Consider the following 27,333-nt stretch of genomic DNA (forward strand, 5'->3'; position numbering starts at 1 on the left):
ACCATTTGTCGAATCTCTCCTATTAAATCGAGACATTCAGTCAAGGACGTACGTCGTAACATAATAAAGATCGTGTACAGGTGTTAAAAGAGTCCTGGATAGATAAAAAGGAGATATTTTTTTTTATCTTTCAAGACATTAACGTACAAAGTGCATGCTGATCAATAGATATTGAGTTTTTAACAAATTATATATATATATATCACGTGCAAGATTTTAATTCGCGGACTTCAAAGTTTGCCAAAAAGATTAGAGAAAACAACATCATGTCTTCGATGATGATCGGCTTCCAATTAAGTACATAAATCTGAATATATAGAAAGAAGGAACGAAAATGATCATCGAAACTCACCGAGCTAGCTTAATTCACAATTTCTAAAAGGGAAGAAGAGTACAAAGTCTGATCAGTACTGTTTGAATGCACGAGTGCAAGTGGGCATGTTTCAGAAAGTAGATTGCTTCTTTAATTTGTTGATGGAGTGGTCGATCGTAAGTACTACTGGTCCTGTTTTTGTCTTTTAAAGACCGATCGATTATTGGAAGTCATGTTTGGATGCTCAAAAAACAAGAAGTACTGCATGGTTGGTATATATCTATATATATATATATAATTGCAAATTAATTAGCGTACGTATTTAATATTTCCTAATTTAACGAATGGATTTTTATTTTTAACGAATGGAAAAAATTGATCTACTAATTTCTATTCAACAAATTAACATTTTGCATATATATCTTGAATCCGGAATTAATTACAAAGACGCACTGTACACCCAAATTATATATATATATATATATATATATATATAAGAACAAAGTGTAAGCCGACAATAATTTGGAGGCCGGTGGAAATTTCCACCCTTTAATAATTACTGGCTAGCTAGATCAGTCTTTAATTTGTATGAAATAGTTTTGAAGAACGCATATATATAGAGTGAAAAATGGCATTATATATATATGAAAAATTCTTCTCATCTGCGATCAGTACTATTCACCACCTCACACTAGCCCATACTCCATATTCTATGAAAAATATTTTCATATCTTATGAAAAATATCTCACACCCTATGAAAAAATTATAAGTGTGAGGTGTGAGACTAAATAGTCACTGATCATGCATAGTAAATTCCTATATCTATTACAATATTCCTTGCAAACATAAACAGCTAGTGCATTATCGCGAATTCGTTTTAGTTTTTTCATCATCTAATCTCTCTTCAACTTGGGCCAATGAAAGTCAAAAGTTTTAATATTTAAATCAATTAAATGTTTGAAACTGATAAAAACGGCGTATATAGGTACGTAAGTAGTTTGTAGTTGAGGCGCAGATTGGTCATGCTGCTCAACTCACTAATTAAACCATCGATCGACGAACCATCAATAGGCTATAAAATCACATGCCGTACGTGGATGAATATAAAATTGAAGTTTATAACGTGTGACTCGAAATATAATATATACATTAATGTGTGCTAATTAAGTGCCGGCCGGTAATCAGTTGTATCATATAATATAGGGAATATTAATAGAGCTGCATCATGTCTTCAAGCATTCGTGGGATCAAGGGAAGCAGCTATGGGAGGGACGAATTTAATGTCATGTATCTTCTTTCCTACCTCTCATTCATCCTTAACACTCCTAAAGTCCTAATTAATCAATCCCCAACTTCCTCAGAGAGAAACCGACAAAGACGCAAGACAAAATATCAGAGTAAAGTGAAAAAATTCGTGAGGGCAATTTGCATGCGAAACCTCGTGTCCATTATCATGATCCCCACCAACATGCAACTTGGAACCCTAGCTTTCAAGTGGAATCTTACGCAAGAACCCTAGTACTCTTGAACCCCGTGGAGTTGGAGACAGATGAAAAGAAAAACAAAAGATCATCATTGGTTCATCATGATATCTCTCGAGGAATTACCACAAAAAGATTTCAACATGACTCACAACCTGAGAGGACCCATGCATGCTGCATATTGAGAGCTAGCTAGCGATCCCTAGCAGTACTCTCTCCTGCTCCATTCTTTCAAGCTAGCTAGTGATCTAACTACTTTCATGTCAAATTGTTATATATAGACCACTCTAAAGGGCCCCATTAACACAACTTGTCCGTCCTCCTTATACAATTTTTTTGTAGTGCTATAATTGCATATAACTTATCTGAGCAGGCTAAAAAAAATCTCAATCATTTTTTTCGGAACTGGAAATTTGATCAGACCATTCTCTTCTTAGTTGCTCAAAGGAAAAATTGTTTTGGCATTAATTGTGGTTGGCACGAAGCGACAAAGTTATGATGATTGGAGGGTGATTAGATGCCCATTTGGTTACTGGTGCTCCACTTTGCCACACTGTCTGGAGCCATTTGTGGAGTAGTACCGTGCGTGCGATCCTTGTCCGATCGATGTTAGAAAGGCAATTTCGGCCCTTTCATGAGTAGCAATACTGCGTCATTCAATAAAACTTTTAGGGTCTTTTGAAGCAAATTAAGAAAGACATGGAATAGTACTACGCACGCACGCAGTGTACATGGAGCCCTAGCTAGCTTGTTCTAGCTATCTCTAGCTCGTGGCCTAGACTAGGATATATAGCAGTGTCGCTTTGTCATGAAATTGCATGTGGTCTTCTTGCTCGATCCCTGCAACTTATAGTCCCCGAGATAAAGCTAGACATTATATATATTGCTGCATGCAGCAGCAAAGTGACATCGGCATATTAGTGAAGGCGTGCAACGTGCCTTGAATTGTGCCCTAAAAGCCAAGCAGACAAGAAATCTAGAGATGATCAAGTGTGGCCTCTATATATAATGAGCGTACAGCTTATTATATATAATTTAGATCGATCTTCTCAGGAAGTAAATTTGGAAATGAAATCACGGCAGCTTATATATATACTTCTGGCTGCAAGAAAAAGAAATGAAAAATTATTAATTACTTACAGTTCTTTTAACAACTATTTTACAAGCTAGTCATGTTATAGACACTATTTTACAATCTAGTCATGATATCAGACTCAAATCCTTCTGGCTGCAGGAGGATTCGAGTTAGATGATGTTGAGTTGCTAGATTATGCGTTGACTGTGTTAAAATAACTTGATGTGGCAGATCAACTCAAAGAGGGCAGGAAATCGTCATAGTTCCTTGATTGGGGTAGTTTTGGGCACGTTTCGGTATTTTGACCATAACTTTAGCTATGGGTATCAGAATCGCGCATATGACCCAAATTCGAAAAACTCTTTTCGGCGTACACGTCATGGGCACCTAGCTATGCTCGATGTGTATCTTGTTTTAGGCCAAATTTCACTATTTTTCCCTCTGATTTTCTATTTTTAGTTATTTTTTACCTTTTATGATAATATTTCATTTACTGTTTTGGAAGTGATTCTGAACTAGATTTGGGCCAAAATTTTTTGCAGATTCCTTTTTTTATTACGTATTTAATTTTGGTATGATTATTGAGATTTTGCTATTTTTGGTAAAATTCTGATACATCCAATTATCAGCTATTACAATCGGGCTTGTGGGTTGACTTGGGTCATTCTTCAATATTGATAATTTTGAATTAAATATCAGAGGCATTTTCTCTGTATTTTTGGACGATTCTTTTGTCTTCTTTCTTTTGAATTATCTATTGAAATTAACTTACAGAATAATCATTATTCTGTTCGGCGTCAGGTACATACCAAACTATGTCATGATTTTGTTTAGAGAATCTGTGCCTGTGAGTGGCCTTAGAGAATATTACATGCTTGACTGGATACTATGCGCACGCGCGCACACTCACACTCCCTAGTAATATTGAACATGATATGCATGCCTTTCTCGTGGACCTTAGGGGTGCACGATTTGCTCAATTTATATAAGGTCTTAATGAAAATATTTTTGGAACTACTACATGCATGGTGCATCACTTGGGCCATTGCGTTGGGAAAAAAGTGGGGGCCGGGAGAAGTGTTTGGATCTAAAAAAACAGGAGGAAAGGGAAGAATAATACTCAATTAGAAGATAGGAGAAACGGATGAAGGGGTTAATGAGATCATAAAGGAGAAATTGATGATCATGTGGGGACTGATCCAAATGATCGTGCGGCTAAGAAAGGAAGTAAGAGTTGATCTGTCGACATAATTTGAAGTTGATCAAATGGGAGTATTGTTACGAGAATTAAGTTGATAAAAGGAAGATTTATGGAAGTTGGAATTTATGTTATATATGGAAATTGGTCTTGTTAATTTTCTTTGTTAGGAGGCTTAAATATCTCGAATTACGCATAAATTTATCTAGCGATCTTGAGTTACTTGTAAGACTTAGTACTCTGTTACTTGCAATTTAGAGTCTTTTATCCTATAAAGTATAAATTCTACATTACTATCTAGTTATAGATCATATATATATATATATTTAAGGAATCTAAGGCTATGTTTGGGCACTTAAATACAGTCAAAACTTTTCATATATAATTTAATTCTTGAATACCAATCAAATACAAAACACTTTTTAATTTCAAGTCTTTAAATTTTTCATTTAATTATTACTTAACCATTACAACGTTTCCGAACTTCAAAACAAAATATAAAAAATAATACAATTTTTTCAAATTTTAAAACAAGAATAATATTAAAAAATTATATTAAGATAATATTTGAACTTTATAATATTTTTATTCAAAATTTTATTTTTCCTTTTCCAAAACTGAACAAAACATCTTATAAACATAAACTGTTTCACTACTATTCACAAAATTCTCATTTCATCTCATTACTCAAACATGTCCTAAGTTCTCATTAGCAAAAACGGCCCTCTCTCTCTCTCTCTATATATATATATATATATATATAATAATCTTTTCTAGAAAAGTCTTACTTTGTTTAAGCAGTACTAACTATGGAAAAATTAATCAAGCTTAAAGTTATTCCATTAGTATAAAGCTAAAACTGATATCATGATGATGTTAAGAGTTTCGCTTATCTTTCTTTTGTTCAAAATTTCAGATAGAAATTAAAGGTATGTTAAATTGTATTAATTCAGGTAGGGTGTACGTATCATATTGTACGTGTAAGGTTCGGCGCGCAGATATTTATTCCAGAAAAAGCAAAAGATAAAAAGAAAAACTTGTGGTTTAAACTTTAAACATGAGAGAATATACAAGTCATAAACATATATATATATATTGACATAAATAATCGAAGATATATATATATATACATGTTGCTTTTATCATTATTGTTCGAAACAAGATATATATATATATATATATATAAAAGTGTGATGTAAGAAAGCTCTGACTATAATTAATGAGTAATGTTATACAACCTCTTCAATTTTCACGTACACATTATATTTTTTAAATTTTTTAAAATTTTTTAATATTTTTAAATATTTTTTCAAGTTTATTTGTTTAAAATAATTCAATTATTTTATTCATTATTAATATATTAAATATTTGATAAAAAAAATAATAAAAAGTATAACGTGTAGAGATTGTATGAATAATAAAAAATTGTGTAGATTTTTTCATAATTAATTATGTGGTGTCACCGTGTCAAAAATTTATTTAATAAAGGAGAAATATTGACGGAAATAATTTCAATCAGAATCAATTTTCCGATGGAGTAATACGTACAAGTCTGATCTAAAAGTTTCCGAGAAAATAAAAGGCATAGGCTAGAAGTAGTACTCTGATCTAAGTTTTTTAAAGACGACTTAATTAATTGCTTGAAACGATTAATTTATTATAAGCTGCGACTTGTCACTTGTGGGTAACATTCCTCACAAATTAAGTAGGGCTCAAATTAGGACTAGCAATTAAGGCTATATATATATAATATTGCGGTTTGCACACTTTTATGCATGGTAGCCGACATTTTGATTCATATGGCCATGCAGTTCAGTTGGTGACAAACTACTTCGACATCCGTGTCGATCCGAGTCTATTAGACCGAGTCGAGTCGAGTCGGGCCGGGTGGTCCCATTTTGGCATCATGTCATGTGCTGGACCACCACCAGCATATCAGCCTGTGTAATTGGCATGATCAGCAAGCACCAGTAGCCTTCGATCTTTCTTTAATTTGGCAGCCCTCAAATCGCTTGCCACTATATATGCTGAAACAGATGTAACCATTAAGCCGCCCGCAATAAAGCTACGTTGCCACGTGGAACATATATAGATATATACCTGAATAATCACAATATTCAACTTGATAGGATTGGTGCAATGTTAGAATGCATCCTTTTTTTTCGGTTTAAAATTTTGTAACAAATAGCGATAAGAAGCGAAAAAATTTTATAAAAATAAATTTACAAAATGACGCATTCTTATGTAATATTTTAGATTAATAGCGATTAATGTTGTATTAGAGTATAAATTTTAAATTAATTGAACTTTTGAGATAAATAATTATTTCACAACTATGACGTACGAAGTACAGAAATTTTAAAGCCGATGTTTCTTTACTTTTTATAATATGATTTCATCAGCATGTTAAGAGACATGTACTTCTAACTCGCTTCAGCACTACTTTGGGTAGAGCCCTCTCCCTTGGGCGCCTATAAATAGTGGACTGTCTCCCCATTTTACACTTAGGAGACACAAGAAACTCGAAGTGTTCTTCCTCTAAGTTTTCTTCTTTCACTCCCTATTCTTCCTTGAAAGTTTTTCTCCTCTCCCTGTATTTTAGAATCCTTGAGCCAGGATTAAAAAACGAAAAAAAAAATGGAGGGACAAGGAGGCTTTGGCAATTTTGTTCAGAGATGTAAGCCTTACATAGCCATGATTTCTCTGCAATTTGGCTATGCTGGCATGAACATCATCTCTAAGGTTTCACTCAACCGAGGAATGAGCCATTACGTCCTGGTCGTCTACAGGCACGCCTTTGCTACCGCAGTTATCGCTCCTTTTGCTCTAGTTCTCGAGAGGTAAATAACTAGATTAACTGGAAAATCATTATTAGGAGAGAAGATTGTCGTTCTGGGTTGATCGTGGTGGAATGTTTTTTTTATTCATGCGTGTTTCTTTGCTTGCTTCCAGGAAAGTGAGGCCAAAGATTACATTTCCGATATTCATGCAGATTTTTGTTCTGGGGCTTCTTGGGTTAGTATCTGTTCATCTATATTTGTCATATATACAACATGCTATAAAGACTAGATAATTGGTCTAAAACGTTTTCTTCCTCTGTTTTATCTGCTCTGTTTCCACAGGCCAGTGATTGATCAGAACTTATACTACGCCGGCTTGAAATTCACGTCGCCTACCTACTCTTGTGCCATAAGCAATATGCTCCCAGCAATGACCTTCGTCATGGCAGTTCTTTGCAGGTATTTAGCATCATCATCATCTCGATCTCTTCTTTTTGCCATAATGGTTTGGAATTTTAACATTAACGTATGCTATTTCGGATGAATAGGATGGAGAAGTTGAACATGAAGAGAGTTAGATGCCAAGCAAAGGTGGTGGGAACAATAGTGACGGTGGCTGGAGCCATGTTGATGACACTTTACAAAGGACAAGTCCTTAATTTTGTGTGGTCTCAGCACATGCATCACCCTAAATCCTATACCCCTGAAGAGGCCACTGGATCCGCTGACAAGGACTGGTTTAAGGGTTCCATGCTTCTCATCATTGCGACCTTAGCATGGGCTTCTTTCTTCATCATTCAGGTAAAGATACGATTTTGTCTTTCGTTTATCCTCTTCATTTTATAGAAATTTGGTGGTTTTTGAAATTATTGGGAAAATGAAATTTATTTGACTTGTCATACAGGCAATTACAATGAAGAGATACTCAGCTCACCTCTCACTCACATCCCTTGTGTGCTTCATTGGCACACTCCAGTCTATAGCTGTCACTCTTGTTTTGGAGCACAAGCCCTCTGCTTGGAAAATTGGCTGGGATATGAATCTTCTTGCAGCTGCCTATGCTGTAAGTCTCTCTCTCTCTCTCTCTCTCTCTCTCTCTCAATTTGCTTTAGAAATTAAACATTTGATTTTCATGAACAGGGTATAGTGTCATCCAGCATTGCCTACTATGTCCAAGGGTTGGTCATGCAGAAAAGAGGGCCTGTCTTTGTCACTGCTTTTAGCCCTCTGATGATGATCATTGTTGCCATCATGGGCTCTTTCATCCTCGCTGAAAAGATTTACCTAGGAGGGTAAGTTTTCTTTTGTATTTCATCTCATGCCTAATATATATAGGCATTTAAGTACCACAACTACACGAACTTTCTTGTTGAAAAAAGAAAATCACAAATTCCATAAATTACACATTTTCTCGCTAGATAATTAATCACATAATCTGTTTATTATCAGAATGAACTGAATTTTCCATCTCTGCCCAAAAAACAAAATTTAACTTTCAGTCTTATCACCCCGGTCCCCCAAACTCACCCACAAAAAAAAAAAAAAAAAAAAAAAAAAAAAAATCATTTTTCAATTTAATTACAACTATTAATTATCTAGGAGCCAAGTACTGATAAATAAATATATATATCCACCTGTGGTTTCAGTATTCTGGGCTCTGTATTAATCGTAATGGGATTATACTCGGTTCTGTGGGGAAAGTACAAGGAATACAAAGAAAAGGAAGCCATTGAAGAAATTCCTGAACCAGTAAAGGTAATTGGAGGAGTGAATGGCCAGATGGCAACCATGATGGAAGACATGGAAGCAAATGACATCGAAATACAGAAGAGTACTACTGAAGCTAACAAGGAGACCGTTCCCGTGGCTGCAGCCATTGGTGTTCCCATCCCACTGCCCCCCATGATATAGCTAACTGTGGAATTAAGCACCAAAAGCCTAAGCATGCAGCATAAAAGGAGAGACAGTGCGAAATAGAGAGATAAGATTGCGTTGTTGCATGCACGGTGACGAGGGGAAGGAGGCCGCGGAGGGAGATTGGGGGCGCGTTTTGTCCCTATATGTAATCTTTAGTATTTTTTTTCTCTGTTTTTCCTTTTAGGTTTTTTCACCGAGTTACAAGTACGTAATGGGACTTGTATCTTTCATGTAAGCTTATATTTCGCCAAAAAACAAATAAATAAATAAAAATTAATGAAACAATTAAGAGAATGCAGAATTTCTTCTTCTTCTTCTTCTTTTCCGTTGTTCCGTACGACATAAATATTGTCCACAATTATCATTGTACACGTGGAGGAAGTGCTAACGTCTGATGCAGATCCCACTTAGATTGATGGTGCTTGAACTTTTTTTCTTTAGTAGTGTTACGTAGAATCGTAGCGTTTTTTAAAAAAATCAAATTTATTATTAAAAAATTAATTTTTTTATATAAATTTCATATTTATTTATTTTTTAAAATTAATTACACGTACACATTTACAACTATCATTTTTTTTTTTATACGTGTTCAAAGAAAAGGAGGACTGTATGATCTCTAGCTAGCGGCAGCTTCTTCTTCATTTCACTCCATGTGTACAGCTTGTTGCCGAATGTTGTATCGGAGCTACTTAATTATATGAGAAATGATATTTACAATCATAGAGTACATAAATATCGTATAATTTTTAAAAAAAAAATGAGTAAATATTAGACCCACATAAAAAACATAATTTTTTAATAATAGACTCAACTCTTTTTTAAAATAATTGTGCTGTACTTACGAAATTTATGACTATATGTATCATTATTCATACTTGTGTATTAGATTCATATTTCATCTTACAATTGCTTGACCACTACTAATTTACTGATTTATGTTTTTTAAATCGAAATAAATGACTAGAAGCTTGATGTCATATAGCGTGGTTCTCCAAATGAAAAACTTGAGTTCGAACCCTCACCCCACTTATAAAAAAAAATCAAAAAAAATTAATATCATTGCCTCAGCTTACTTTATTATAATCAAAGGGAAAAAATAAAAGATTGAGGGTCGAGAAAGGAAAAATTAATTCATGACAAAGCTTTAATTTAATATTAATTCTAATAAAATTCAGATTTTGTCTTTAAGTAGTAACTTCCAAGTAAATATTATTGAAGATATACATGTGATCTGTTCCCCACGAAAGGAAACTTCAGACCCAACGGCTACAATACACAAAGAAATTGAGGCACACAAAAATCCTCCAACGGCTACAAAATCACTTATCACACATAGATATATATATATATATATATATATATTTATATAGCAACTCTTGCAAACAACTATGAAAACCTTGACTAATTATTTAGGAAAATCATTTTATTTCTTTCCAGTTCATAGCCATTTTCTCCCTTTGTAAGGTTGTTATACAAAACGGTAAATTCTGTACAAACATTCTCTCTTACATGCTCCCACGATCAGTGAGACATTTTCTCAAACACGCAGACTATACTTGTCTCGGTTTCCTTGTGCTTTGAAACCGTTGGGTCTGAAGTTTCCTTTTGTGTGAAGCAGATCACACGTATATCTTCAAGTTTTAAATAGACAAGTCTCATATAAATATTTTATAAAATAATAGATCTCACTAATAAAAAATAATTTTTTTTACACTTTTTAAAGTGTGATATATTTTTTTACAAAAACTTGTGTGAAGTTTATCTATTTAGAGTTTGTACAAATTATTTTTCATAAAATATATATCTTTAATTGATCGTGTTTTAACCTGATTTTCATTATCATTTGAACAATAAATATTTTAGATGCATGCTCACGGAGATCATCCTTTTCAGAAAGCTAGCTAGCTAGTTTATTTGACAAATCTTTGCATTGAGTAGCTTGGACTAATTAATTCTAAACACTTGGTCAATCCCAAATCCAACTTAATTCAGCCATATATGATCTGACCTTGCTAATTTCAACTTGGGTACACTTAGTCAATCACATGTTTGATGTCCCTTTGGTTTCATTTGAATGTTTGTGTGTACTAACTTTGTTTTGCATGATGTTTAGGTTTTTATGTCTTTGTATAGTGTATTTTTTGGAGTTTTCATTTCATGGTCTTGTTGTTTTTACTGGACTTTCCATATTTTGATATTTAGGTTGGGGTATTTTATATATATTTGTAACCTCTAAGTATTGGGTTTTATAATCACGTTTTTCTTCCATTACAAATAAAAATTATTAATAAATTTGAAGTATCGTCTTTTTTAAAAAATCAAACAAAAACAAAACTTGGGTACTCCTCCCACACCCGGCACCATGCACGCATTTCCACCGCCTTTCTCTCTTGTCTCTTTTTTGAATTCTGATGCTGGAATCATGAGATCATCAATTGGAAGAAATTCGGGAGTGTTTTTTTATAGGTGGTTGCCCATGTTTGCAAAGGAGCAATAATTATCGATAGGCCAACCGGCTGGGACATCGCATTATGTGTAGCAAAAGATTGGAATATGTGCGTATTAACCCTGACTCAACACCCACTAGAAATTATTTGAATCGATCTCAATTTCCTCCGAATTAGAAATATATAATGGGTATTTTCTTCGATCGCCTTCTAAATAGGTTTCCACCATACTTTGTCCGTTCACTGTCACTAAATCCATAGAACATATTTAAAAACAAATAATCAAGTCAAATGCCTGACGTCAGTACTAGTGTTTCCGTCTATAATTCTTCGTCTCTAATCATTGTAATCCATGAGGGAAGTGGACAAAACTATGTCTGTAGATATAGTGCAGGTTATACTTATACAATATTTGATTAATGGTTATATAAAAATAAATTCATAAATTAACGTGATTATATTATATGATCTATTAAATCTAATATTTAATGATAAAAATAATTTTACAATCTGACATATAATATTAAGTTATATCACTTTATAAATTTATTTTCATGTAATCTTTTTGTGACTAAATATTTCTCATAATATTAATTTGGATAGACAAATATTTGATCCGTTGAAAATACAACAACATGCACTTGTAAATTAAATTTATAATTATGACATGATATGATATGCATGCCACGCACTTGCTAGCTATATATATAGCCTGCATGGAAATCACTAAGACTGAAAATATTGATTATAATATATTGCTCTGCAACATCGATTCTTCGCATAAACCTTCAATATTGCCCACTAATCTGCGCTAGCTTTTGTTTATTTGTTTCTATCTACGCACTATTTAATTGTTTTGTCCTATTGTTAGGAGACACTCATGCAAGACGTAAGTCAATCATGTTAGAATCAGTCCGCACTAAGTTAATAATTCATCATTCTTTTGAGCAATAATTTATATATTTCATGTAGTGGGACGTTGTGTCATCCTATATATATGTGTGTGTGTGTGTGTGAGTGTGTGTACTTAATTGGGTTGTTGGAACGTTGATATTCATTAATCTTCTAAGATAATTAACACTAATGATTCTAATATAAAGTAGAAAATTATCTTGAGATGAAGAAAAAAAATTGCTGGCTGGCCTAATTATATAGTGGACTTTCCAATTAAAGTGAAGCTCAGCACATGAGTACAGCCATGGGCCTAGCTCTGCCATAAATTATAATTATCTGGCTAACTAAGCTGAATCACCGCGCTCCACAGATGCATATATCATGGACATAAGATGATCGTTTTTGCATGCAAGATGGGTTGGGTTTGTGGATATTAATTCTGAAGGCCGCCATGCATGCCAGGTGATAATTAAACTTGGTAACCTGGGCCGCCTGCCGCCTGCCGCCTGCCGCCTACTGGTAACGTGGTAGTGAGGTAGTTATAATTAGGACAGCCAAATTTCGTTGTGCCTCCGATGGATGTCGGTTCCTGTACATGCATGGTAGCTAGGGAGCAGGCCATGCACCAAGGGTGTATTGAATGCATGGTGAGAAAAATTATCTTGATCTACTGGCTCAAGCTAGATGGCCATATATACGTACATCTACCAGGCCATCACAAATATGCAGACAAACATATTCTAAAAAGTTAGTCTACATATAATTTCTAAATAGAGATTGTTCATATAAGTCCATACAATTATATTTTTAAAAAAATTACAATAATATCCTTTTTAAAATAATCAATGAGACTGCACACTCAGACCTTCACTCAAGACTGTAAATATAATTTCTCTATTCTAAATATCACTAACAAATGAAATAATAGAACTTTCCCTACTTTAAAAAGAAATAAAAAATCTTGGATGGTCAGCCAATATATATATATATATATATATATACTCACGCAACGTGTGCTGAACGTTTGCCCAGTTGACAATTTTTGTAATACTTCAAATTTTAAACCATAAATTGACACAGTTATGTCGATATTTTTAAAATTTTATCCCTGTTTACAACATATATCATACACATCACTTGCAAACTATCTACAACTATAATACAACAATTAACAAAAAACTATTCACAACTATATACAGATATTTTTTAAACATATATTACGACAACGGTAAATTTTAAAGGAGACATTTGAAACATTTATGTTCCTGCTTCAGGTACAACATTGACAGAGAGTATTTTAAATTTGTCCTGACGCAACTGTCTTTCATTTATTTGCGCCCCTAAATTGATCATCCATTCTATTTTTGAAATTTGAGTTGCAATATTTTCAAAATATGGGAGGTTATCTTGTAATGATAGAAATATATAATAAACAAGTAATGCATCAATTTTTTTAAACAAATTGATGATTAAAAATTTTACCTCGCTTCGATGTTCTAGAAGATCCATGGTTGTGAAATTCATGAGTTGTTTTGTTGTTGATCCGAAACTAACAATTGATATAGATGCACTATCATCATATATTTCCATATATGCTCGACATATAAAAAATAAAAATGATAATAAATGAGAAATCATAAGCTGAGTAAAAAAAATTCAAAAAAACTTAGAAGATGTAATCAATTTACAGAAATTAAAGTAAATCTAATAAGCAGTTAACATAAGTTATAGATTTATAGAAGTTAATGTTTTATTTAGAGATATAATTACAACGTTGAAAAGTTTGATAACAAGAGATTTCGAAACTTTATGCCGTTGTTTCACCGACAAGGCTGATGGAGAGAATGTTTAACTTCTTTTGACGCAGTTGTCCAAGTTGATTTATTTCTACGCCAAGATAAATGATCCATTCATTTTCTAGAACTTTGATTGCAATATTTTGGATATATAGTAGATGATCCTATTTGAAATAATGAGAAGATATAAATATATGAATATCAAGATTTTTTAATTTTACGTTTTTGTTGTTTTTTTAAGTGTTTAGTTACTTTATATAGAATAGTTCAAATATTAAATATATAGTTTGTAGTTTCTTTGAATTGTGTATTTTATTATAAATTTAAATATGATGAAAATAATAATTCATTCATAACATTTATTATTTAATGAATATTTGTTGTTATGGAATGATTTTTTTTTATTATACTTAACTAATTATTTTCCTCTCTCATTCCCTTCTACATCGACACTTTTTTCATTTCTCTTAATACTATTTCTCTCTCTCTCTCTCTCTCTCTCTCTCTCTCTCTCCATCAGTCGACAACTCTATCTTTTTAATTTCTTCCATCAACCAAAACCACCACTCTTTTTTTTCTCTCCATCTATCTTAGTCGCCAATGTTTCCAATAACCCACGGCAACCCTTGATTTCTCTCATCTGTGTTCCGTTAGTATTTTACCCACAATCGTCATTGTCCTCCACAAAATCTGCAAAGACACTTCCAACTCTAACTTTGACTTATCGTAGTTGAAACGAATTCAGAACATAGTCGTGCGGAGTTGGAGGCAGAGTCGGATTTCGGATTTTTGGTAATTTGTTTAGTATTATTTTTTATATTATTACAATATTCTGAAACTTGTCAAGAAAGTCAGGTAATGTTTATTTTTATAAATTGAAATATGTAAGTAGCTTTCTTAAAGGTCAGCAATATTTTATTTTATATTTTTCTGAGAGTGCTTTGGGGATGTTTGTGTTTCACACCATCTCAATTATTTCATATGTGAAACACAGGCACAAATCACAACTGATACACTTTCGGCCCAATCCCGGCCTTTGACTTAAGAAGCTTTAATACACGCTTGCCAGCCCAAATAGAAAAAAAAATAATGCTACAGACAAGTCTGTTGATTTTATGCCGGAAATGGATGGGAGAAAAATGGCCCAAATTCATATTGAAATGCAATATATAAAGGGTAATGCTAGGATCCCACTGGGGGATCCGTTCATTTTTCCCGTTCAATTTTTTTTTTTTTAGTTTTTTTTTATGTAGTGATTAAGAAAATGTTATTTAATAATATTGGAAGTTTTTTTCTTTTTTAAAAAATATTTAAAAGTTTTAAAAAATGATGTGAAAAAAAAAAATATAATATTGATAAATAAACAGTTCATTTGTTTTCGTAGATGAAATAAGATGAGATGAGTTGAAATTAAAATTAAAAAATTAAATAAAGTATTGTTAGAATATATTTTTTAATATTATTTTTATTTTGAGATTTAAAAAAATTAAATTGTTTATTTTATTTTATATTAAAAATTAAAAAAATTATAATAATTAAATGAGATGAGATAAAATATTTTCAGATAACAAACAGGTTTTGTCCCTTGTCATGCTTTACCTTCCGATTGAAATGTAAGCTGCTCTTATTTTTTGGATTTGAAGCGGTATCGATTTGGAATTCGAGAACTCTATTTTTTTTATAATATATTAAATTATCACTTATTTTAAAATTTTATATTTATTTCAAAAACTTAAATTTGAAAAAACTAATTTAACTATTTAAATTGTATTCTATTTCTATCCCATAAAAGAATAAAAATACGACCGCATGAGTTATAACATTGCTCCTTCCAAACAAATAGAAAACTACTCGGTTGGCTCGGTAGATACCTCGTCCGAGTGAACCAGTGAGTCAACAAACCGAGTTAAGTGCCACTCGTCCCCACAGAAAAATCTTAACTGAATGCTCCAAATGGAGGGAAACCAACAACGGCTTATCTTTTTTACTTGAAACACAAACACACACACACACACAATTACTCATTTCAATGGCACTCTCTTCTGCAACTTCCTCTTTGGAAGAAACTGCCATTCAAATCGAAGATCCTGGATTACCAGAGATGAAGGTAATCGGAACCCAAGGCCTGAGAAAGCAGATTCTCAGGAAAGGAAACTCATGGCAGACTCCATTTCCCGGGGATGAAGTGGAAGGTAGTGAAAACAGGGCACCCTTCGAGAATTCACTTTGACGTTTAGGGTCTTGTCACTCTGGTATCAATAATCAGTTAGCACTCGTTATATCTGCGTGTTTAAGTCTAACTCTCTTTCGTATTTCAGTTCTTTTCAGCGGGTGCATTGAGGGCGGGGATTGTCTCTATCCGAGTCGTGATAAAGGAACTCCCTTTCGTTTTAAATTAGGCCAAAGTAAGTGGTCTGACACTCAAAGATCCATGGTGTTGAACTATTTCTCATTTTCCTATATTTATCTTAGTTTATGTAGGATGAAAATTTGAATGAACCGGAATCTAATTATGGAATCTTATTGGAAAGACAATTTATTGTAATTGCTTTGGTTTTGTCTCCCATTTGCTCGATGAAATTCAGAGTGTCACCATGCAATAGAGGGAGTATCAAGCTAAAGAGAAACTTCACAAATAGATGTTTTTGTATCAATTCTTGATACTTGCTCTCGTTCTCTAGTTTTTGTGTGTAGCATTGAAGAAGAAAACTAAAAGATTTATCATTTCTTTTTATTTGGAGAGACAATAGTTAATTAGATCTCGTTTGCATTTACTAGGTGTCGTTAATATGCTTCATTGCTTCTTTAACCTTTCAATTTCAGATGAAGTTATAAAAGGATGGGATGAAGGGGTCTTGACTATGAAGAAGGGTGAGAGAGCAATCTTCACAATACCACCAAACTTGGCCTATGGGGAACTCGGCTCTCCACCCCTGATTCCTCCCAATTCAACTCTCATTTTTGATATTGAAATGCTGTCTTGGACCACTATCAGAGACATAACTGGTGATGGAGGAATACTGAAGAAGATAACGAAGGAGGGTGAAGGATGGGCTACTCCTAGAGAAGCTGATCAAGTGCTAGGTAATATTGACAGTGTTGGAAAGTTTTTCTTTTCTTTTGTTAATCATAAAAAACAAAAACAAAAACAAAAATACAGTTATGCATCATTGAAGTTGTTTTTATATGAACAAACTACAATCTTGCTAAGCTTTGCCATTAACTTGTTAACAAACCCCAAGTTACTGTTTTAGCTTGGAAGGATGATGGACTATACTTCCTATCTTCATTGTATACATCACTGTGAAGCTTTTGAAATTTCTTGCGTTAATTCCATAGAAATCCAATCCTCAACTAAGTTCACATGAGAATTCTCATTGGCCCGGCCAATCTTCAATTAAGTTCATAATCAGAATTATTTCAGATATCAAACTATACGTGCCAAAAGGAGTATTAGAACTTTTTTGTCCTTGCATTGATATTCACTGACACGGTGAGATTTCTGAATGTATCGAAAAGAGAGAGCTTACAAAGAATTAATTCTGAAAGTACGTAGTGCTAAATCTACTGTACATCCTCACAACTATTTTTTTCACCTATCGTCGAGAAGAATTAGATATCTTTTGGTTAAATTCTGATTAGACAGATTTGCTGTTGCAAACTCCAACGCTTTTAGACTGGAGTTTGGCTTGATGTGGCCCTCTTTTCATTACATTTTTAGAGTTAATGGTCTTTATTTTGTCTATGGACCTGTTTGACATATCATTTAGTTTATTTTATTTGTTTTTGTGTGTGTCTGTCTTTGCTTTGATGTGTGAGTTTCAAACCTTTTGGACATTTTATTTGACTGGTTGGATTCTAATAACTCCTTTGGAACCTGATCTAAACATACATGGAATGTTCATGAGAAGTTGGAATTAGACTTGGCTACTGGATGATCTTGGTTGGCACTTGGATTTCTTAAGAATAACATTAAGCTTTAAGAAATGATTATAACGTGATAATGAATAAAAATCTGAAGTTAACTATCAAGATCACCATCTGTGTTGATATTTGCAAGTTATTGTCAAAATTCTGGAAGTGCTTGATTACACCAATTTCTTTCTATCTTTCCAGTGAAGTATGAGGCACGACTTGAGAATGGAACAGTTGTCTCGAAATCTGAGAAAGGCGTGGAGTTTAATGTAGGTGATGGTAAGCTGAACTTGCACTGTAATTATTATATATTTAAATTTCTTTTCCTTAAGAAAAATGATGAGTTTTCCTGTTACTGGAAGGTTTAGTTCATTCTTTTGTATTCCAGAAACAGATTGTCTTTGCCCTGCCTTAAGCAAAGCAGTGAAGACAATGAGAAGGGGCGAGAAAGCGGAACTAGCTGTGAAGTTCTCTTGTAAGTTTTTGGAGTCGCTTGCTTCCTTTTTAGCATTATGTCCTAAGCTAAGCTGACAGTCTTTGTTCACCAATCACCATGTACTGATATCATAAGTCATTCATTCCTCTCCAGATGGCTTGAGACAAAACAGAAATGAAGCTACAGAGATTGACAACGGTGTCCCTTCTGATTCTAATTTATCCATCGAACTTGAGCTTTTGTCCTGGAAAAGTGTAGTTGATGTCACCGGAGATAAGAAGGTTCTCAAAAAGATCATGAAAGCTGGTGAAGGTTTTGACCGTCCCAATGAAGGATCCTTGGTAAAAGGTAATATTGCTAACAATACACACAAAGTTTTTCAATTTATCAAGCTAGATATAATTCAATAATCCAGAAAGTTCTTATACTTCAATTTTCCCAGTTATATACTTGGGAAAACTTAAAGACGGAACCATTTTCGAGAGGAAGGGATCAAATGAAGAACCTTTTGAGTTCACAACCCTGGAAGGTGCTTTTTTTTTCCCCAACTGCAACACCTTTCGTAATGAGCATCAACCATCTCTTGTAAGTTGTAACCTTGCTACCTGCGCTTTATGCCTACAGAACAGATCAATGAGGGTTTGGACAGAGCAATCATGACTATGAAAAGAGGAGAACAAGCGGTAGTGACTGTCAGCTCAGAACATCATGTGGATAGCAATGACGTTTCTGGAATTGCAAAAGAAGAGCTCGTTTATGAAGTCGAGCTGATCGACTTCATTAAGGTTCTCTGTTCTTATAGCTCCTATTCCACTTCCACTGGGAAATTGAAGTTTAAATCACTTTTGCAATTTGACTACAGATTCCTTTAATTCCTTCAAGCACAAAATTTCCCTGGTCAGTATTCTAACAAGGTGTGCAGATGGCTTTTCGCTGACATGTTGGCAAGATTCCTATCACAGCCTGTGATGTAGGCCAAAGATGATGTGATTGAGTTTATACTATTCTTACACTCCTATATCGTATTTATCCCACTAACCTTATGTGGCACTGTAATTAACCTTTAATTGTTTTCTTAAAAATAAAAGAGTTGATCAAAGTGTTGTGGATAGTGCTACATGAATTAGCTGGCATGTCCAACCATGCTGTGTATGCTAACTATGAAGCGTTTTCTATTTCTGATACATTGTTCTGTTAACAGGATAAACCGTTTTGGAAGATGGAGACTGAAGAGAAAATAGAAGCATGTGAAAGGAAGAAAAGTGATGGAAATGTTTTGTTTAAGACTGGGAAGTTCTGGCGTGCCTCTAGGAAGTATGAGAAGGAAAGTAATTCCTCTGATAGGAAAATGAATCTACTTTAAGAGATGGACAATATATTGTGTAACATTTTTTCTGCAGACTGGCAGAAATTGAAGTATCTGCTTCATTTCTATTTGCAGGCTGCAAAGTATGTTGAGTTTGACCATACTTTCACTGATGATGAGAAGTCTACTGCAAATGCCCTATGGTTGTCATGTAATTTGAACAGTGCTGCTTGTAAACTTAAGCTGGGAGAATACCTTGAAGCTTCAAAGCTATGCACAAAGGTTCTTTCTTTCCCACCCTCCTTTTACTCTCTCCTTCCACCCATAAACACACCAAATCTTCCTGTGATATTGCCGTGATGAGTTGCTCTTAGAACACTGGTACTGATACATGTGATACTTGGAATAACTTCGTCGGGTGGAAATTAATTGATGGAAGGCCAGAAAGGTCTTCTTATGGAGAATACTTCACTATATTTATGTCTCTTGTTGGATACTAATTATGCATACTTATTTATTTAATTGCATTGTATCAGGTCCTAGAACGTGATCCATACAATGTCAAGGCTCTATACAGACGATCCCAAGCATACCTGAAAATATCTGAGCTAGAGAAAGCTGAGGCTGATCTTAAGAGAGTTCTAACCATTGATCCAAATAATAGGTATGAACCTTGTGACGCCCATCTTTCATCTTTCATCTTTCTCTCCGCTTCTCCTTCCTCTGCTAAATTGATTTTATTGACAATAAGGCAATCTATTCACGTAGATACTTACTCAGCAATTTCTGTGCTTACATTCTCTATCAAATTAATTTCCTTTTTATTTCATTCCTTGATAAAATTTTGAATTAACAGAGACGTGAAGCTCGTTTGCAAAGAGTTAAAAAATAAGCAAAGGGAATACAGTAGATATCAAGCTGAGATTTTCAGCACAATGCTTTCAAGAATGGGATAGCTAGCTAAAACTATTAACATCTTGTCTAGTATTAGAAGCAAACCTTCGCCGGTGCTGGAGTCAGATTGGAGTAATTTCTTACGTTCATTTGGCACCAACTAATTTCATGTGGTGGCTCATTGTATGTTAAGTAATAGCCTTGTATTGTTCTATTCATGATACGAAACATGTTCTCTACTTGTAGATCAGTAGCCAGTGACAAAGGAAATCCAGCTTGGCCTCGATTTCCAGTCCAAGGGACTAAAAATTATAGTTAGATATTAGCTATTTTTAGGGCTGAAGGTTGGTTGGTCGAAACCGACCGAATAGTAAAATAAAAAAAATATTTATATATATTATTTATATAATAATTATATAATTAATTATGTAATTTTTATCTAATCTATCTCTATTTATAATATAAAATTTTAAATATATAAATTGTAATTATGAATTAATATTAATGTAATTAACTAATCTACATTAATAATTTACTTAATTTTAATTTAGTAATTTTAATAATTCTTTTAATAATTTATCTAAAAAAAGAAGAAGAAAAAAAATAATAAATAATTAAGCTGGATCGAACAGACCGATCAGAATTTTGATCCATCACCCCTAGATCAGACCGACCGATTTACACCCCTAACTATTTTGACCAAGGTTAGTTGGGTTTATAAAAATTTGTGAGTAAGGTTAAATATAGGAATATGGTGTTCAAATTTCTCAAAAGTATTTTGAAAAAAATTAAAACTTCTAATAAAAAATTAAATTTTATCATATGAATCTTACTTTTTTTTCAAAAAACTTACACAGAACTTACACATTTTATAACTGTGTAAATCATTTTCCAAATTTAAGCCTGGTTTACACGAATCATAACATAGCATTTTACAAAGAGAAAAAAACACACTTTTACTCAAGAACGGGACCCATCGATATTTAGCCAAGATATGAATTACCTCTTTTAATTCAGAAGTCAGGGCAATAGTTCCATTTATCCAAATTCACCCATCATTTTCATTTATTTATGGGTAGGAAAAGTCATAGATTCAGAAGTTATCGTTACTTCCATACGAAATAGTAATAACAAAATAAAATAAGGTCCCAAAGTTGTTTAGATAAACTTTAGAATAATATTATATACAATCGTAAAATATACAAGTATCATACAGTCATTTTAAAAAAAAAAAAATTCACTAGTAAACTTTTTTTTACGTGAATATTATATTTATTTATTTTTAATAAAATAATTATGTCACGTTTGCAAACTGACGACACTGCAATTATCACTTTTCTGAACTTTATACAATCCAAGTTTGCTTTACTATTAATTTACAGTACCATCCATCCATTTTGGGGAGTAGCTTTCATTGCTTACACAAACTAGTGGGGCTTGACTTTGCAGCACAATTCATGGTGGTTGATTTGGTCACCATTAAGCAAGGTTAGGTGAACCCAAAATTGGATGGTTTCCCCTGAATTCCCCCCATAGCACCATTATTATCTCCCGTCGTCTCACCATCCCACCAACTCTCGTGGACCCCGGGGCTGCTCCAACTATTTTAAATATTAATACCAACTTTGACCCACCAACTGGAAAATAATAATAATAAATATATAATATTTTTCACAATATATTTCATAATCATATTTTAAAATAAATGATATTATTATAAAATATCATATAAAAATAACATTACTTTATAAAACTATCTTCATTTTACATCATATATTGTGAAAATTGTTGTAAACAATATTGTTTCTATCATTACTCTAATTGACATAAGGTTCTAGTAGGTACTAGCTATTTAAGGCATTATTAGAGTCACCGTTCTCGCAGGATGCTAATCAATATGTACCTTAATATGTTGACCCATATAGAGATGAAAAATTCTATTTATAAACTTAACACAATACACACTATTATTTTTATTATTTTTTTTAATTTTTTTCTCTTATCAAATATATAGTATATAAATTATAAGTAGAATAATTCAATTACTTTTAAAAAAAATATATATACATATAATATGTATAGTGTGTGGAACTTGTGAATAGTAAAGCTCTATATAAATTGCTATATATATATAAATATATATATATATATATATAGTATCTCTGAGGTTTGAAAAATTGATTGGTCCGGTCAGGAGCACTCACTCCTGGACTTCTGGTCAAAAAAATTAAGTTTTGGTTTATAATTTTCAAGTCATTTTATCCGGGGCACACATATCAAGATTTTTGCATATTTATTTAGGGAGTAATGAAATGTAAAATAATTTTTTATAATATATTTAATAATAATATTATAAGATGAGGATATTTTTATAAAATAATATTATTTTTATAAGATATTTTATATAAATACTCTTCATTTAAAATATAATTATAAAAAATATTATGTATAAATCATTTTTCTTCTTCAAACTATATATCAGCGTTGCTTGAAAATGTCATCCATCATGAGAAGCTAACGCAGATCTCATTTAGGGACCCTATTTAGACAATCTATTAATATCCAAGAGAGCTATTTGTAATTCTTGAATTAATAGCTGAATCTTTACCAATTAGTAATGGAGCAGTTGTAAGAAAAGAAGGAAGATGAAAAATGGCAATTGGCAGGTCAACCGTCAAAGTGAGTACTCTGCCTCTTTTGTATTTATAAGCTTATGGTATTATTTGTTATAACTAAAATGATACGATAATGACATATATATATATATATATAGTAGATAAGTACGAATTTCAAATTACAAAGAATCTGATGATGGGTTAATCAAAAATACAAAACTGATGTAAGAAACACTATCATTATTAAGGTTAAGGTACGTTCAGATTTTAAATTTATCTCAATTTATTATTATAATTTTTTTAAATTTTAATATAAAATATAATAAATAATTTAATTTTTTTAAATTTTAAAATAATAATAATATTAAAAAATAATATTTTATAATCTCAATTCAACTCAACTCATCTCAATATTCAAATCCAAATTACATGAATTCTGTTACTGTTGTATGGACTCTGTTTCTGACGTGGACACGGACTCGGATAATACTTCAACAGCTAGCAGTATTATCTCACAATTTCAAATAAAGGAGAACAACTTATAAAATGAATTAATTATCTTTTTGATTTGAGAAATACTAATTTTTGTTCAAAAACTTCAATCTGTGGGCTATGGAGCTGATAAATATTACAAGGGTCAATTTACTTCACCAACCATTGATTCCTCGACAAACTTCATTTTCTCTCACCCACTAATTTTCACCTTACCAACCACGCCAAAGTGACACCGCATGAACAAAACCCGCCACCATGATCGGTCCACATGTCGTACGCCCTCATCTCTATCTGTTTGCAGATCACAACTTGGACTGTAGTTCATTTCACCAACTCCATCTCTAATATTTATCCACCTCTCTCCAACCATTTCTTTGGCTTCGGCCTCGTCACAAAGCAATTTCTACATTTTCATCATCCTCGATCTCCTCCAATGGAGCCTTTCCTTCTAATACCCATCGCGCTTGTCACCCTCTTCCTCGCATACAACATCTATCAGCGGCTTAGATTCAAGCTCCCACCGGGCCCTCGCCCGTGGCCGATCGTTGGAAACCTCTACGACATAAAGCCAGTGAGGTTCCGGTGTTTTGCCGAGTGGGCTCAAGCGTACGGCCCAGTTATATCGGTGTGGTTCGGATCGACGCTAAACGTGATCGTGTCGAACTCGGAGTTGGCAAAGGAAGTGCTCAAGGAAAATGACCAGCAACTGGCGGACAGGCACAGAAGTAGGTCGGCAGCTAAGTTTAGCAGGGATGGGAAGGACCTTATCTGGGCGGACTACGGTCCTCACTATGTGAAGGTCAGGAAAGTGTGCACCCTTGAGCTTTTCTCGCCCAAGAGACTCGAGTCTCTTAGACCCATTAGGGAAGATGAGGTTACAGCCATGGTTGAATCCATTTTCAACGACTCCACCAATTCTGGTACGCCTCCTTTTGTTCTCCTTTTCGTTTAACTTTCTTCCTTTCTCGTTTGAAAAGACAATTACTGATTACATATACAAATGAAAAGAACAATATCCTATCGATGATCTCCTTTTTCTACAGTAAATTATATTCATTTGGTTAGCTGCATGAATTTATTTGTGCTGTTTATATTATTATCTTATGGTTTCAAGTAAAGATAATTGCATAATTTTTTTTATATATTCATGGTTTAAAAGGAGGGTATGAGAAAGACAGCACGAAGAGATTATAAACTCATATGATTTCATTATTATTATTATTATTATTATTATTATTATGTAATTTTGCTAAAGTATTTCTCACGTAGGGCCTATTATTATTATTATTATTATTAAAGCAATGTTAAATAAGTTTTATTATGTATAAATTTTACATATTATATTAAAAATATAGGATATATTATTAAAAATATTTTTTTAAGTGAATTTCATATCTATCTATTTTTTTTTTTTTTTAAAGTTAGATATAAGCACTCTGAAATTATAAATAGCCCAATATCATTTCTATTATTATTAGCCAAAAAGTCTCAAGTACAATTTTATCGATGACACGGAACGGTGGCACAAGGCCTTTGCAAGTTGCAATATTTGACTTGGTTTTTCATTATCAACCTTCCCAACTTAAAAAGTTAATGAAAATCCGCCTTTTTACGCATCAATGGATTGGCCACCTGCTTTAAAAATAAATAAAAATGGCCGACTTTTCTTGTCGAGAGCTTGAACGTGCTAGCTAGAGAGTGCTTGCCATTTTTGAAAGATACCCTTGGTTTGACTATTCTGGTTTGGTTATACAGATTAACATAAAATAAGATGAGATATATATATCAAACTTTTATAAAGCGTGGCCCTGCCTTGACACAGAGCAGCGACAATCTACCCATTTTCTTGGCTCTTCCCAAGCGATACTGTTTCTATCATTCCCATTCCATACCATAAAGTATAAAGAATTCTTTTTCCTATTTCTGCCAGAAATCTGCTGGACGAAGTAATGCACACCAAATGCACAAAATGGGATCTTGCAATATGCAACATGATGATGCCACTACCATGTCAGTCTATCTAAAATTAAAAAATAAAACTTGTACATATAAATTTGTAAAATACGCAACAGAAACTTGTTTTTATGACTACTTGCTTCCTTTTTTTTTTTTTTTTTATACAACTTATTCAGGAAAATTAGCTATAAATTGTCATGTTACTATATGCAGATACTAAGGGTAAAAGTTTGTTGGTGAAGAAATATTTGGGAGCAGTGGCATTCAATAACATTACAAGACTGGCATTTGGGAAGCGGTTTGTGAACTCTGAGGGCGTAATGGACGAGCAAGGGTTAGAATTCAAGGCAATCGTGGCCAATGGGCTGAAGCTTGGTGCATCACTTGCCATGGCAGAGCACATTCCATGGCTTCGTTGGATGTTCCCTCTTGAGGAAGACGCATTCGCCAAACACGGCGCAAGGAGGGATAGACTCACTAGGGCTATCATGGAAGAGCACACTCAGGCACGCCAGAAGAGTGGTGGTGCCAAGCAGCATTTCGTTGATGCTCTGCTTACACTGCAGGACAAATACGACCTCAGCGAGGACACCATCATTGGACTTCTTTGGGTAAGAGAAAAGCATCAATCCCATTTCCCTTCTCTTGGGTTGATAAATTAGAACATACATACACAAGTTCTTTTGGTAGTTTGCAATGCATTTACATTTTTGCATCCTATGCGTTATGCAGGACATGATCACTGCAGGCATGGATACCACCGCAATCTCAGTAGAATGGGGCATGGCCGAGCTCATCAAGAACCCAAGGGTACAACAGAAGGCCCAAGAAGAGCTAGACCGTGTCATTGGGTTCGAACGCGTAGTGACAGAAGCTGACTTTTCGAACCTACCTTACCTGCAATGTGTAGCCAAAGAGGCACTAAGGTTGCACCCTCCAACCCCGCTAATGCTCCCCCACCGAGCCAATGCCAATGTAAAATTTGGTGGCTATGACATCCCTAAGGGATCAAATGTTCATGTCAACGTTTGGGCGATTGCACGTGATCCGGCAGTGTGGAAAAATCCACTTGAGTTCCGGCCGGAGCGGTTCCTTGAGGAGGATGTTGATATGAAGGGCCATGACTTCCGGCTACTTCCATTTGGCGCCGGCCGGCGAGTGTGCCCCGGTGCTCAACTTGGTATCAATTTGGTCACGTCCATGCTTGCTCACCTACTGCACCATTTTGTTTGGACACCACCAGAGGGGATAAAGCCAGAAGAGATTGACATGTCTGAAAATCCTGGACTGGTCACTTATATGCGGAGCCCATTACAAGCCATGGCTGCTCCCAGGTTGCCAGCCCACTTATACAAACGTATGGCGGTCGACATGTAGTTTTTCATTTTGTTTGTTATAATCCTCCTCAATACCTAGCTTTTATGCTATATATGAACTTCGTGATGAAATTGTAATTTGTTTGAGATTTTTTTATATAAAAAGGAAAATGTGATTTCTTTTTATGCATAATTGTTATTGTTCATGCCTTTAACCTGTGTTGTTTTTTTCGAATGAAATTTAGAAGTTGTCATGACTAAATTACTTACTAAAAATGCAGGCGAGAGTTCAAAACAGGATTTATGCATTCCGTCAAGCAATTATATATAGACATTTTAAGCGTTGATCAAGTAAACTATATAAAGGGGGAAATAGGGGTGGGAATTTGTGTTTGCGAGTCATATTTAAGGGTGTAATTGGTCTGATTTTAGACAAATTTAAGACCAAACTGATGTATACCGATTTTACATTTTTAATAACCGATACCGCACCGATTA

At 33.7% G+C, this 27,333-nt stretch overlaps 3 protein-coding genes across 3 annotated transcripts; all 3 read left to right on the forward strand.

Moving 5' to 3' along the window:
- The first annotated feature begins 6,574 nt into the window (after positions 1-6,574).
- LOC109008124 (WAT1-related protein At5g07050-like) lies at positions 6,575-9,066 on the forward strand. The gene is made up of 7 exons (XM_018988108.2): positions 6,575-6,908; positions 7,021-7,083; positions 7,191-7,307; positions 7,397-7,649; positions 7,753-7,911; positions 7,989-8,140; positions 8,495-9,066. Exons 1-7 carry the CDS (start codon positions 6,706-6,708, stop codon positions 8,757-8,759), a joined length of 1,212 nt encoding a protein of 403 aa, XP_018843653.1. The 5' UTR covers positions 6,575-6,705; the 3' UTR covers positions 8,760-9,066.
- A 6,823-nt stretch (positions 9,067-15,889) lies between these two features.
- Positions 15,890-20,739, forward strand: LOC109008125 (70 kDa peptidyl-prolyl isomerase-like). The gene is made up of 12 exons (XM_018988109.2): positions 15,890-16,094; positions 16,221-16,307; positions 16,726-16,986; positions 18,019-18,096; positions 18,206-18,292; positions 18,407-18,601; positions 18,696-18,782; positions 18,878-19,038; positions 19,455-19,577; positions 19,695-19,841; positions 20,096-20,223; positions 20,416-20,739. The coding sequence occupies exons 1-12, from the start codon at positions 15,932-15,934 to the stop codon at positions 20,513-20,515; spliced, it is 1,617 nt and encodes a 538-aa protein (XP_018843654.1). The 5' UTR covers positions 15,890-15,931; the 3' UTR covers positions 20,516-20,739.
- Positions 20,740-23,748: 3,009 nt separating this feature from the next.
- On the forward strand, positions 23,749-27,028 carry LOC109008126 (cytochrome P450 98A2). Its single transcript, XM_018988110.2, has 3 exons — positions 23,749-24,483; positions 25,733-26,130; positions 26,252-27,028. Exons 1-3 carry the CDS (start codon positions 23,832-23,834, stop codon positions 26,894-26,896), a joined length of 1,695 nt encoding a protein of 564 aa, XP_018843655.1. The 5' UTR covers positions 23,749-23,831; the 3' UTR covers positions 26,897-27,028.
- The last annotated feature ends 305 nt before the right edge of the window (positions 27,029-27,333 follow it).

The sequence above is a fragment of the Juglans regia genome, chromosome 3, assembly GCF_001411555.2.
Source record: "Juglans regia cultivar Chandler chromosome 3, Walnut 2.0, whole genome shotgun sequence".
NCBI classification, from domain to species: Eukaryota; Viridiplantae; Streptophyta; class Magnoliopsida; order Fagales; family Juglandaceae; genus Juglans; species Juglans regia.

Bases quoted from the DNA above. Each gene is read 5' to 3' on its own strand.
- LOC109008126 (XM_018988110.2), top strand. From the start codon at position 23,832: ATGTCGTACGCCCTCATCTCTATCTGTTTGCAGATCACAACTTGGACT. The intron at 24,484-25,732 runs GTACGCCTCCTT...TACTATATGCAG, and splicing joins CAACGACTCCACCAATTCTG to ATACTAAGGGTAAAAGTTTG. The intron at 26,131-26,251 runs GTAAGAGAAAAG...TGCGTTATGCAG, and splicing joins CCATCATTGGACTTCTTTGG to GACATGATCACTGCAGGCAT.
- LOC109008124 (XM_018988108.2), top strand. From the start codon at position 6,706: ATGGAGGGACAAGGAGGCTTTGGCAATTTTGTTCAGAGATGTAAGCCT. The intron at 6,909-7,020 runs GTAAATAACTAG...GCTTGCTTCCAG, and splicing joins TTTGCTCTAGTTCTCGAGAG to GAAAGTGAGGCCAAAGATTA. The intron at 8,141-8,494 runs GTAAGTTTTCTT...CTGTGGTTTCAG, and splicing joins GAAAAGATTTACCTAGGAGG to TATTCTGGGCTCTGTATTAA.
- LOC109008125 (XM_018988109.2), top strand. From the start codon at position 15,932: ATGGCACTCTCTTCTGCAACTTCCTCTTTGGAAGAAACTGCCATTCAA. The intron at 16,095-16,220 runs GTAGTGAAAACA...TTCGTATTTCAG, and splicing joins TCCCGGGGATGAAGTGGAAG to TTCTTTTCAGCGGGTGCATT. The intron at 18,602-18,695 runs GTAATATTGCTA...CAATTTTCCCAG, and splicing joins TGAAGGATCCTTGGTAAAAG to TTATATACTTGGGAAAACTT.